The 12,991-nt window shown below is 40.2% G+C and overlaps 2 protein-coding genes across 4 annotated transcripts in view; one reads left to right on the forward strand and one right to left on the reverse strand.

Moving 5' to 3' along the window:
• gcnt7 (glucosaminyl (N-acetyl) transferase family member 7) overlaps positions 1–4,728 on the forward strand; it is a 57,964-nt gene extending 53,236 nt beyond the window's left edge. For all 3 annotated transcript variants that reach the window (XM_058055472.1, XM_058055470.1, XM_058055471.1), the window contains one exon: positions 3,730–4,728. In XM_058055472.1, the coding sequence (XP_057911455.1) occupies positions 3,730–3,879 (150 nt within the window). In that variant the 3' untranslated portion in view covers positions 3,880–4,728. The remainder of the gene's footprint in view (positions 1–3,729) is intronic.
• The window catches only part of rtf2 (replication termination factor 2), a 64,031-nt gene extending 57,952 nt beyond the window's left edge, over positions 1–6,079 (reverse strand). Inside the window, exons 1-5 of the mRNA XM_058055474.1 lie at positions 5,896–6,079; positions 5,474–5,568; positions 5,293–5,386; positions 4,700–4,839; positions 4,552–4,630 (exon numbers count right to left, since the gene is read on the reverse strand). Coding sequence (XP_057911457.1) covers positions 4,552–4,630; positions 4,700–4,839; positions 5,293–5,386; positions 5,474–5,568; positions 5,896–5,964 — 477 coding nt within the window. The 5' untranslated portion in view covers positions 5,965–6,079. The remainder of the gene's footprint in view (positions 1–4,551; positions 4,631–4,699; positions 4,840–5,292; positions 5,387–5,473; positions 5,569–5,895) is intronic.
• Positions 6,080–12,991: the final 6,912 nt, after the last annotated feature.

Below are 12,991 nucleotides of genomic sequence, written 5' to 3' on the forward strand. Positions count from 1 at the left end.
AGGTTATAGGACAACCTTGGCACTTTCTCAACTTGATGCTCTCTTGCTAGGTGCTAGCATGATGACTGTTAGCATGTGAGCATTTAAGCTAATTTACTCATGTCTAAAGGCAAATACAAATATGGCATGGTGTAGGGAGGTTATAGGACAACCTTGGCACTTTCTAAACTTGAGGCTGTCTTGCTAGGTGCTAGCATAATGATTGTTAGCATGTTAGCATTTAAGCTAATTTACTCACTTTTAAAGGCAAATATACACATGACATGATGTGGGGAGGTTATAGGACAACCTTGGTAGTTTCTAAACTTGAGGCTGTCTTGCTAGGTGCTAGCATGTTAGTCGTTAGCATGTTAACATTTAAGCTAATTTACTCATGTCTAAAGGCAAATACACACATGGCATGATGTAGGGATGTTATAGGACAACCTTGGCACTTTCTAAACTTGGGACTCTCTTGCTAGGTGCTAGCATGATGACTGTTAGCATGTTAGCATTTAAGCTACTTTGCTCATGTTTAAAGGCAAATACACACATGCATGATGCTGGGACGTTATAGGGCATCCTTGGCAGTTTCTAAACTTGAGGCTGTCTTCCTAGGTGCTAGCATGTTAGCCGTTAGCATGTGAACATTTAAGCTAATTTACTCATGTCTAAAGGCAAATACACACATGGCATGATGTAGGGAGGTTATAGGACAACCTTGGCACTTTCTAAACTTGAGGCTCTCTTGCTAGGTGCTAGCATGACGACTGTTAGCATGTTAGCATTTAAGCTAATTTACTCACATTGAAGGCAAATACACACATGGCATGATATAGGGAGGTTATAGGACAACCTTGGCACTTTCTAAACTTGAGGCTCTCTTGCTAGGTGCTAGCATGATGACTGTTAGCATGTTAGCATTTAAGCTAATTTACTCACATTTAAAGGCAAATACACACATGGCATGATGTAGGGAGGTTATAGGACAACCTTGGCACTTTCTAAACTTGAGGCTCTCTTGCTAGGTGCTAGCATGGTAGCCGTTAGCATATTATCATTTAAGCTAATTTACTCATGTCTAAAGGCAAATACACACATGGCATGATGTAGGGAGGTTATAGGACAACCTTGGCAGTTTCTAAACTTGAGGCTGTCTTGCTAGGTGCTAGCATGTTAGCCGTTAGCATGTTAGCATTTAAGCTAATTTACTAATGTCTAAAGGCAAATACACACATGGCATGATGTAGGGAGGTTATAGGACAACCTTGGCACTCTCTAAACTTGGGACTCTCTTGCTAGGTGCTAGCATGATGACTGTTAGCATGTTAGCATTTAAGCTAATTTGCTTATGTTTAAAGGCAAATACACACATGGCATGATGCAGGGACGTTATAGGACAACCTTGGCAGTTTCTAAACTTGAGGCTCTCTTGCTAGGTGCTAGCATGTTAGCCGGTAGCATGTTAGCATTTAAGCTAATTTGCTCATGTCTAAAGGCAAATACTCACATGGCATGATGTAGGGAGGTTATAGGACAACCTTGGCACTTTCTAAACTTGGGACTCTCTTGCTAGGTGCTAGCATGATGGCTGTTAGCATGTTAGCATTTAAGCTAATTTGCTAATGTTTAAAGGCAAATACACACATATATGATGCAGGGACGTTATAGGACATCCTTGGCAGTCTCTAAACTTGAGGCTGTCTTGCTAGGTGCTAGCATGTTAGCCGTTAGCATGTTAGCATTTAAGCTAATTTACTCATGTCTAAAGGCAAATACACACGAGGCATGATGTAGGGAGTTTATAGGACAACCTTGGCACTTTCTAAACTTGAGGCCCTCTTGCTAGTTGCTAGCATGGTAGCCGTTAGCATGTTAGCATTTAAGCCAATTTACTTATGTCTACAGGCAAATTCACACATGGCATGATGTAGGGAGGTTATAGGACAACCTTGGCACTTTCTAAACTTGAGGCCCTCTTGCTAGTTGCTAGCATGTTAGCCGTTAGCATGTTAGCATTTAAGCTAATTTACTCATGTCTAAAGGCAAATACACACATGGCATGATGTAGGGAGGTTATAGGACATCCTTGGCACTTTCTAAACTTGAGGCTCTCTTGCTAGGTGCTAGCATAATGCCTGTTAGCATGTTAGCATTTAAGCTAATTTACTCATGTCTACAGGCAAATACACACATGGCATGGTGTAGGGATGTTACAGGACAACCTTGGCACTTTCTAAAGTTGAGGTTCTCTTGCTAGGTGCTACCATGATAACTGTTAGCATGTTAGCATTTAAGCTAATTTACTCATGCCTAAAGGCTACTAAGCACATGTCATGATGTGGGGAGGTTATAGGACAACCTTGGTACTTTCTAAACTTGAGGCCCTCTTGCTAGGTGCTAGCATGATGACTGTTAGCATGTTAGCATTTTAGCTAATTTACTCATGTCTACAGGAAAATACACACATGGCATGATGTGGGGACACTGTAGGACTGCCCCAAACTTTTCAGGACCTGAGGCTGTTTTGCTATGTGTTAGCACGGTAGCCGTTAGCATGTTAGCATTTTAGCTAATTTACTCAAGTTTAAAGGCAAATACACACTTGGCATGATGTGGGGACACTATGGGACTGCATCAACCTTTTCCGCACTTGAGGCTTTCTTGCTAGGTGCTACCGCGGTAGCCGTTGGCACACCGGGCCCGAGGTTCACAGCACAGGTGGCCAGTCCATCAAAATTTCCGCGGGAATTTTCTAGTTTTCTATGCCGTCTCAACACATTGCACTCCCCGCCTGTCCATTGCTGTCTATGTCTTTCACAGTGTTTCGATGCACGGATCACGGTGGTCACTGTAACACGAGACGTACGTACATACTTGTAATTATCCGGGCTGGTACAGCAAGAAAGTGGCACCGTATAAATTCCATCATTTTCCTGTAACAGGCATTATTATTAGACAACTTTGGCTGCTTGCCATTGGCTATAATGTGGGAACAATAGCGGCTAGGGTGAAACAGCTTTGTGTGTGTAGTCCACACTTTTGCAAGGAGGATTATGTTCCTACACGCCCAGGACAAAGGATGAGACGTGTTTTGAAGGGTTCTGCTGTTCCAGTAGCACAGGTAAGAACTAGCTAATTTCTGCCACCCATTAGCCCCTTGTTGTTGTTGTTGTTACTCAACTCTATGGCACTAGCACTGAACTCCATCTGATGAAGTTCGGCGACGTCTGTGTATTCCGGTTCATAAATATATCCCTTTGGCTTTGTGCTAAAAGGAATGTCATCATCATTTGTTTCATAATCAGATGTCTAGTTTTACTGTACAAGTAGTAAACACTGTGAAAGTGGTGAAGCAAATGTGCGCAACAATTGACAGGCGGGAGCGCAAAGTGATACGACGGCAGAGAAAATAATGCAGAGTGATTCCCAAGGTCTGATTTTTATGATTAGACATTTTTGTGATGCAATTGTATTATGCTTTTGAACACATTTTGTTTTGAGAAGCCAAACTCATGACTTAACTGTCCCCACCAACTAAGTGGAACCACTTTCCTTAGCACCGAAATCCAACCAGAACTCAGGACACGGACACGGGAGTGGGGAGTGAGTCGCTGTTGACAAGCTTCGCTGCTTATGAGGGTGTCATACAACTTCATGTAAAAAAAAATCCAAACTATCACTTTAATTAAAATTGTTGAAAAATAATAGATATGGAAACTATGAGTACTTTCTCTGGTCATTTTCCAGGCCGTTATGTACGAGACATTTGCATCTACGGAGTGGAGGACCTGCCGTGGATCATCAACAGGAACAGCATGTTTGCCAACAAATTTGACAGCCACGTCTCCCCAGAGGCTCTGGACTGTCTGGAGCAGTGGCACAGAAACAAGGTGCTGAGCCAGGCCACTGTTCCCATAGAGGCGTCATGGCTGCTGGCCACACAGAGCAACTTAAGCAGCAGTAGCAGTCTCAACAAGTGTGCTGCAGCATAAACTCAATGGTGGTAATTATTAGTGAACTTTCAGTATAATGTTGTCCAGATTGTTTGCACACATTTACGGGAGGAACATCCAAAATGTTGTCTCGGAAATGGGATGATGCACTGATTTTTTTTTAACATTGATCAATAACTAGTAATTTGTGTTTATGAAACTGGTAGGCAGCTGTTCTTCTTTGTTCTGATTGCTTAATCAGAATATTATTGTGAAATTGTTTCCCGTGGCTGTAAATGGTACAACATTTATGTTAAATTTCCACAAAACTTCTATGGCAAGTTTAGCTCTATAGTTTTTTTTTATTTACTTATTTCCCCTTATGAGAATTAATGGAAATTAGCTAAATCTTCTGCACTTAAACTTTCTTCTCCACAAACAATAACAATGAACATTTTGCTTTTCTCGTCACCAGACGTGCATATAAACGGTCCTAAACATATACCAGGTGGGTGTATTGTCTGAATATGGTAAAATCATTTGGGTACCTAAATATACATTTGCATTAAAATAAAAGCTATTTATCATATCCAAAAATGCCTTAATGTTACTGGCTAAAAGTGTAAGTGCCGCTCACCTTGTGGCAGATTTCGGTCTTCACCTCCTTGAGGGCACGGTCCGAGAAGACACAACCGCATGTCTGCAGGTAACAGAACCTGAAAATTAAAACATCAGGCATTACATTTTCATTCGCCATGTTATGTGGAGTTTGGTGTTGTTTTTACCTATGCCTGCCGTTCATCTCTAACCCGACAACAGGGCAAATAAACATTCCACAGTGGATGTCTTCATATTTGTCTCCTTTGGTGTTCCTTCTCTCTCCCTCCCACTCTGGGTTATCCGTCAAGTTGAGTTCTTTTATATCCTGTAGTCCAAAAACAAATCCAATAATTCCACACACTTCCAAGTACTGTATGAATCGTTAATACTGTGTATACTCATGACATAAGAGTACAACGTGACAAGATTTCACGAGAACAGGGAAGTGGATATGATGTTCATGAGGTATGTACTAACTTTTTAAAGTGTGAGAGAACAATTTTGCGATTGTGGTCCTCTCTAGACTGGAGCCTGTTTTAGCTGACTCTTTTGGGCGGGATTCACCATTCAATCACAGGGCAAACAACCATTCACACTCACATTCATAACTATGGGCAATTTAGAGTCATGCATATTTTTGGAATGTGGGAGGAAACCAGAGTACCTGGAGACAACCCACACCCCTTTCAAATGGAAAATCCGACTAATTTGCATGGACCCAATCTCATGCATCGTCTCGTCTGGTGAGTAAATACCAAAAAAAAAAGAAGAAGCCCACCTTGGTTCCACGAATATGTGTCACGGCCTCAGTGTTAGGTCTCTCGGCAGACTTATCCAGAAGATATTCAATGACAGCATCTTTGTTATAAAGCCTACAACAAATAAGTAGTTGGACTTAATTAAACATAGTGTGCACATTTTCATATGTTATTTTAAATTTAGTTTACATTTTCACTTACCTTCCCAGTTCACAGGCAACAATTGGACGTCTGAGTTTCTCCTGACTTAGGGCGCAGTATTTCCATTTGGCAGCCAATTCTGCATTTTTGTCAACCTGTGAGCAATTGTAAAGTACACATATTAATCGCGACAAACAACAAAAATCCAAATCGAGTTTATGGTGGCGTTTTAACCACAACAGCTCCCTGGATAAACAACAATGATTTCTCTCAGCGACGGAAAGCTAGCTAGCATGCTAGGAAAGCTAGCCATGTAAAGAAATCTACCACTGGGAAAAACTAAGAGGGATTTCTGAGAGGGGTGTTTAAAATGAGACTTCTAGACTCGGTAATTCGTTATAAAAACAAACAGCCACGATTACGAAGTGGACGTTAGCCGTGAGCTAGTTAGCAATCTAGCAAAGTTCGCCAACGTAATTCACCTTCTCGACTTTTTTGGGTCCTTTCACCAACTCGTGTCTTTTGGGAATAGTTCCACCATCGCATCCCATTTTGAAAGCCGAGAGGACGCGAGTGAAGTTTGCTGCTGAAGTGGTAAGAAAACGTCGAAACGAAGCAGTCGAAAAACAAAAACAAGACGGACACTTCCTGAACTGAATCGGATATCCGGTATCAACTTATCAACTAAAAATATGGATATCACTCATTTTATTTTGTCATTAAATACACCACTTGTCTAGTAATCATAGACGAGCCTGTTGTTGGTGTGTCATTTAAAATGTAAATGTAAATATAAAATCATTTATTAGTAACGCTCACGTGGCTAGGGTAAAGACAGCGATAATGGTGATAGATTCAAACTTCCGGTTCTGCCGATATAGTCACAGAACTAAAACTAAAATCTGTCATAAAAGTAAAATGTTCATCTTTTAAGCCACCGTGACGGAAATAACCACATATTTAGATTAAATTTAAGCGACTAGTCCACCAACTTGAACATATAACATATAAATGACAACATATAGCGGAAGTCCGAATCAGTTACTGTATATCTAACTTTACTGTAGTCGTATGAGCGCTAAAATGCTCTATATCTGCATTATCACTAACAAACATTAAATAATAAAGTAGTCTGAGAGAAAAACGCTTTCATGTGCATCATTTTATAACCCTCGTCGGCAAAAAAGTGTGTTTTTACTGCAATTTCCAAGTTTCCCCGCAGAGTGGCAGCACGTCTCCGTATATTTGTATAGTTACTTTGAGACGATTAAGGTTTCGTAAGTATGTGTAAGTAAAAACGTATAATCTCGACATCCTTTTTGTGTGACGTTAATAGTTTTTACACACTTAGTTAGTGTAAAATAGTCTAAAATATATAAGGTTCATGAAAGCGAATGAGTGTTAAAAGAACTGCAGCTGTGAATGCACACATGTTAAAACACCAGCATCTTATAGATGACCTCACTCTTTCATGGCTCATATTAGACATCTTGCATAGACCATTAACCCCACAGCTAGTAAGTGACATTAGGCTGGCTTTCAAAAGGGCTTGCTGTCCAAAGATGAAAGTTTCCTTAGAAGACAGTCCAATGAGCGCTAATGAGATCTACTTCCTGTGCCTTGCAGGCTGCAGATTAGTTTACTATCGACGTCCAAGAGCAGCCATTAGTTTTGGGGAACACCTCAGCAAAGACGCCTCCTGACGGCATGAGAGATCATCTTTGCAGGGGGAAAAAAAAACAGCATTGGGATTCATTTTGGCTCTTGGAGTACCATTTTCCACCAATCTGTGCACACAGGCTGCTGACACTGCAGCAAGGTTTTAGCCAAATGAACGCATTTCACACAGAAAATCATTCGTCTTAGTTTTTTAGCCCTCTGTGTTCGATTGCCTCTTCCTGTCATTTATAAATTGTGTTAAGCATCTTATTGAATTTCCAGCCTTTCTCACACAGTGCTAAATGTTTAGTATGGATTTTCATTATAGGCAATGGAGTGAGAGCTCTGTTAGCAAACTGTCTTAGGGTGTACTCACACTAGTCCAATTGTACCATGACTGGGCCCACTTAACATGTCTTGTCTAAGTGCACTGACTCACTGTATTTTGGTACGATTGGAAAAGGTGGTAAAGAGCCCCACACGATTTCATGCACACACATACACATGCACTTAACATAGCAGAATCATAGAATCCCTGTAATGTGCTCCGTGATACACGATTCATCATCAAAATGATATACAAAGACTCAATCAAACCCCCAACACGTTCGCTCACATGTGACTACATTTGTAAGCAGACCAACTACAAATAAGACTGAACATAGCCCACTAAGTCAAGGAATTGCAGTAATATGGCAGAGTAGAACACTATTGCAAGTCATTAATGACAGTGGCAACCTTGTGCAAAATAATCGGAACAACTGTGATGACTTGAAATAGTCCACAAAGTCAGATAAATTACATTAATACAGGAGAATAGAATGTGCTAGTTAATTGACAGCGGCAACCTTGTGCAAAATGCATAATCAGAATGACTATGATGGCCTGAAATAGCCTACTATGTAAGATAACCTGCCTCTCGCTCGAAGAAAGCTGTCGCTCGAAGAAAGCTGCTCATCCATAGTGAGGATGAGCAGCATAGAAAATGGATGGATGGATGGGCAGCAGAAAAGGACATATTATTTAATTATTGCAATGGCCCCCTTGCAAGAAGTTAATGACAGCAGCACACTTGAGTGAAATAAATAATCAGAACGACTCCAAAAAAGACTGAAAATAGTTCTAAAAATTAAAATTGGGTGTTAGGGTGTGAAGTCGTACTATTACCGTACCGTGAAGTCGGTATTATGGCTGAGCATGAGTAGGCTCTTAGAGCAAGGCAGCCAGCGACCAGACCACCCCAGACAGGCTGAGAGTAAGCCAACACCTAAGGAACAAACAATACAACAATGGCCACTGTACAACAACACACAATAGTTCTTCACTTCTTATCAACTTCTTCCCTATAGTTTATAGTGTGTAATCATCACTCATAAGATTAGTTTCAAGGGGATCCTATTTGTGCTGGAAATGTGTTTTCATATTACATTCATTTTGTATACAGTTCTTTAAAATACTTGACTTTGCTTGTTAGGATATACAGTATTAGGTCCTCAAAGTTCTTGCATATCACTGTTTAGTTCTACTTCAATTTGTCCATGTACTCCCTACACCTGGACACCTGTATAATTAACTATTTAATTCTAGAGTAATTCTAGGTCAAGATGTGTATTTTTGTAATCATCCTACATATCTTTAATTCCAGTTTGATGTTGGCATCCTTCCGTTTGAATGCCTTGAATTTGGTTGAGTGGTTGAAGTCTGCATAATAATTTAGTACCAAATTAATGGGGAAAGTTTAACAATCATAATAAAGCAGTAGTTAAGCATGGCCTTCATTCATTCATTCATTCATTCATTTTCTACCGCTTATCCTCACGAGGGTCGCGGGGGTGCTGGAGCCTATCCCAGCTGTCTTCGGGCGAGAGGCGGGGTACACCCTGGACTGGTCGCCAGCCAATCACAGGGCACATATAGACAAACAACCATTCACACTCACATTCATACCTATGGACAATTTGGAGTCGCCAATTAACCTAGCATGTTTTTGGAATGTGGGAGGAAACTGGAGTACCCGGAGAAAACCCACACATGGGGAGAACATGCAAACTCTACACAGAGATGGCCGAGGGTGGAATTGAACCCCGGTCCCCTAGCGATGAGGTCTGCGCGCTAACCACTTGACCGCTGTGCAGCCCTGCACAACTTTCATTTTCACACAAATTTAGCCATATATAATTAGGCAAAATATATAAACAACTAAGCTTATATTTACAATTATGACATTTGGAATTGAACTGCGTGCTTGCATGCAATTACGCACTTGTGCACATTGTGAATGCATTCAACTTTTGTAATCTCGTCAATGCTACAAGATTCTGTGGCTTTTTACTTCTTGTTTGCTGTGCAACATGTATTTCAGTAGGAAAGTTGCATGCTGAGTTCTTATAAAATGTACTCTTCTATTGTGGAGTTGCATCATCACCTCTTTTTGTCTTTTGCACAAAAAAACCTTTGGAGCGTATATATACATTTTTGGTAGTGAATGAATTAATCCACTAAATAATAATCAAACTTACTTATTGTTCATATGGAGCACACAGAGCAATGAACTCTGCTCGGTTCTCCATTCACCGTGAGACATTCAGTTGCACACGTAATTAGCAGTGTTTAGCGCTAATTTTTTTTCATTTTTTATTCACTTACCTCAGATAAAAATGTGTATAAAAACGTGTATCCCTCGTAGTATGTGTACCTGACTTTGGGAAGCGAGGTTTTATTTGACCTATGATGAAGTTTTACTGAAGTCCAAATTGTATGACTGTATAAAATGACACTTGCACCATCAATTTGCAAAGTAATCCAAGGATAATCGACGCTATCGCAAGTTTCTGTTTGAAAGAATTCAGATTTAAAGCCAATGAAAACGTGTGTCTGCTTCTTTTTCCACAGTCTGTTGTTGAATGCCTGTTCTTCAAAGGACGCCCTCACCTCACATATCTTCCTGGCCTGCTGCGGTGCAACCCTGCAGGACTGACCCAAAGAAAACCTCAACCCCCTCCCACCCCACAAGCCCCCAAGTTCATCCCCCTGTGTTTATATTTCCATGATGAGTCCAACCTGCCCAATCAGACTTCCACTCACTGGCCTTGAACTGAAACTGTATACATCTCCACCATCCCAGCCATCCGAGGAAGCCAGTGGGAGCCCAGGCTGCATTAATTGCACAGGACCCGGCCCTTGTAGTGTACCGAGTCCAATGCATTTAGCGTTTCTAATTGGGACGGAATTTCTGTGTTTACATTGGCGCTGGTTGATAGGGATGGACCCCCGAGCCCTCTCAAGCCAGCCAGCCAAACTAGCTAAGCTCTCCGAGGAGAAAAATGACACTGCCCATTCCCACAATGGTTTGAGACAAAGCTGGGAGGGAATGATGAAGAGCTATTTATTCATTTGTTCATTGTTTTTTAAGAGCATTGTGCTCCAATTTGTTCACTCAACAACAAAGTGGACAAAGAAGGAAAACACCGGTCAGGCCATTTCGTTAGGTAAACCTGTGTATTGTGGTTCTACTATTTTAAATAAGTCTCAGAGGTCCAACAATAATGCTGGAATTTATGGTAATGGTAATGGTTTTATTTCATTTGAACATGCATCAGATTACAATTGAATGCATCACATAATCAGTTCACAGTTCCATATGTCCAAAAGGAGTAGGAAGAAGCAAAGCTTATTAAATCCTACCCCTCCATTTGGTACTTTTACAATTAGTAACTGTTACATTTGTTCACTTCCTGCTTTCCATAATACAGTTTAAGGGTTTTTTTTGTTGTTTTTTTAATAATGTACCCCTTACTGAAGTACGCAGTGATATGACCATACAATGACATAATGGGTACCATAGTAAGTGTCAATATAGTGATATGTATAGCACATCATGACTGGTTCAAGACTCTTCATCCTTGTATTTAGCAAACATCAACTGCTTGTATTGTTTCTTGAATTGGCTCATCGTAGTGCATTGTTTGAGTTCCTTACTTCCATTCCATAGTTTGATTCCACATACTGAAATGCTATGGCTTTTTAACGTAGTCCTAGCATATAAGTGTTTCAAATGTAGTTCTTCCCTGAGATCATATTTCTCCTCTCTTGTAGAGAAGTATTGGATGACATTTTTAGGTAATTGGTTATTTTTAGCCTTATGCATTATTTTAGCTGTTTGAAGGTGAACTATATCAGCAAGTTTAAGTATTTATGAGTTTAGAAATAAGGAGTTAGTATGTTCTCTGTAGGCGGCATTATGAATTATCCTTACTGACCTTTTTTGCAGTACATTTAGCAAATGAAGATTGCATTTATAGTCATTACCGCATATTTCCACACAATAAGTAAGATATGGTAGAACCAGATTTAGACTAATGCTTTTAGTATCACATCATTTTGTGTGTCTTAATTTAATGAGTAATGTAATGAGTCCTACTTGAGCCCTGCTCTGATTGATGGGCCACAGATTGATATCGGACGATATCAGTGATATCATTTTGTATAAGTATCTCTTACAAGAAAAAACCTTGGTGCCTCCAAATGTAGCCAGTGGTACATTTAAACTGCATCTATGTGATCGGTATTGGTATCGGTATCGGACGATTTCACTCATGCATTATCGGGATCGGTATCGGCAGCATAAAATCCTGAACATTCATTCATTCATTCATTCATTTTCTACCGCTTATCCTCACGAGGGTCGCGGGGGGTGCTGGAGCCTATCCCAGCTGTCTTCGGGCAAGAGGCGGGGTACACCCTGGACTGGTTGCCAGCCAATCACAGGGCACATATAGACAAACAACCATAAAATTCTGAACAGAACATCCCTATTTTTTTACAAAGTTTTTTTTACAAAGCTGACCTCTGTGAAGTGGTGGACTTATACACGGGGTGGACCAACTAGCTGGGGGAGGACGTTTTTCCTTTCTGACGTCATGAAAAGCCACTACGTCACAAATTAGCATCTCTTAAAAGCATAGTCAACAAGTGATCCTTCTCTAGTGATACATATTACAGTTCAGTTGGAAAATCATTAAAAAGTTACCTCCATATTGCCTCAGGAGAACAACCCCAGTCTGTCTTGTATTTTACTAAAGTATCTGCTTTGTATGAAAAAGAAGAAAGTGTTTTGAAGGTAAACACGCTAAAGTTGTTGCTGGGGTCAAGGCAAACGCCCCTGGCTCCAAACTGGAGTTCACGTACCACTCGCATGACAAGAAATGCAAAACCATGGAAAAAAGAACCCAGCACATCCAACACACACATACGGCCAAGGGACGGCAATTATTTTCTCATTCCTTTTCCTATTGTATGTTTACACCCACATAGCTATGTATTGTGTCAATGGGAAACACCCAACCGTGGACAATTGTTCGACCCCGAGGGCTTGAGCATGCGTAATGAGGGAAAATGATGCCGTTTTTATAGCTTGTTCTAGCAACTGTCAGACATTATTTGTTGACATAATTTATATCATTGACTACTGATCGTAGAGTAATAAAATTAGGGCGATTTACAGTGTAAGTCAGAGCTAAATCCTTTATTTCACCAAATGACTAATACAATCATGACAGGAGAGCACTCCTGTTTGTAAGAACCTACTACAAAATGCTTGGTATGCATACCTTCAGGAATAATAAATGAATAAAAATGAAAAACAATTAATTAAATAACATCAGACTGGGATGAAAGATATGTAGGATGATTACGAATGGAATGGCCTTTATTGTCATTATACAAGCTGTACAACGAGATTGGAGAGCTTCTCCTTTCAGTGCAGTAGTCAAGTTTAAAAAAAAAGTATAGAGTAAAAAAGACAATTTAACAAGATATATACAAGGTATCCAAAATATACACATAGTATTGCACAGGAGCATATGCAGGAGCAGATATATTAATTTTAGTGCAATGATAAATGGGTCATAGTGCAAATAA

This window comes from Doryrhamphus excisus, chromosome 18, assembly GCF_030265055.1.
Source record: "Doryrhamphus excisus isolate RoL2022-K1 chromosome 18, RoL_Dexc_1.0, whole genome shotgun sequence".
NCBI classification, from domain to species: Eukaryota; Metazoa; Chordata; class Actinopteri; order Syngnathiformes; family Syngnathidae; genus Doryrhamphus; species Doryrhamphus excisus.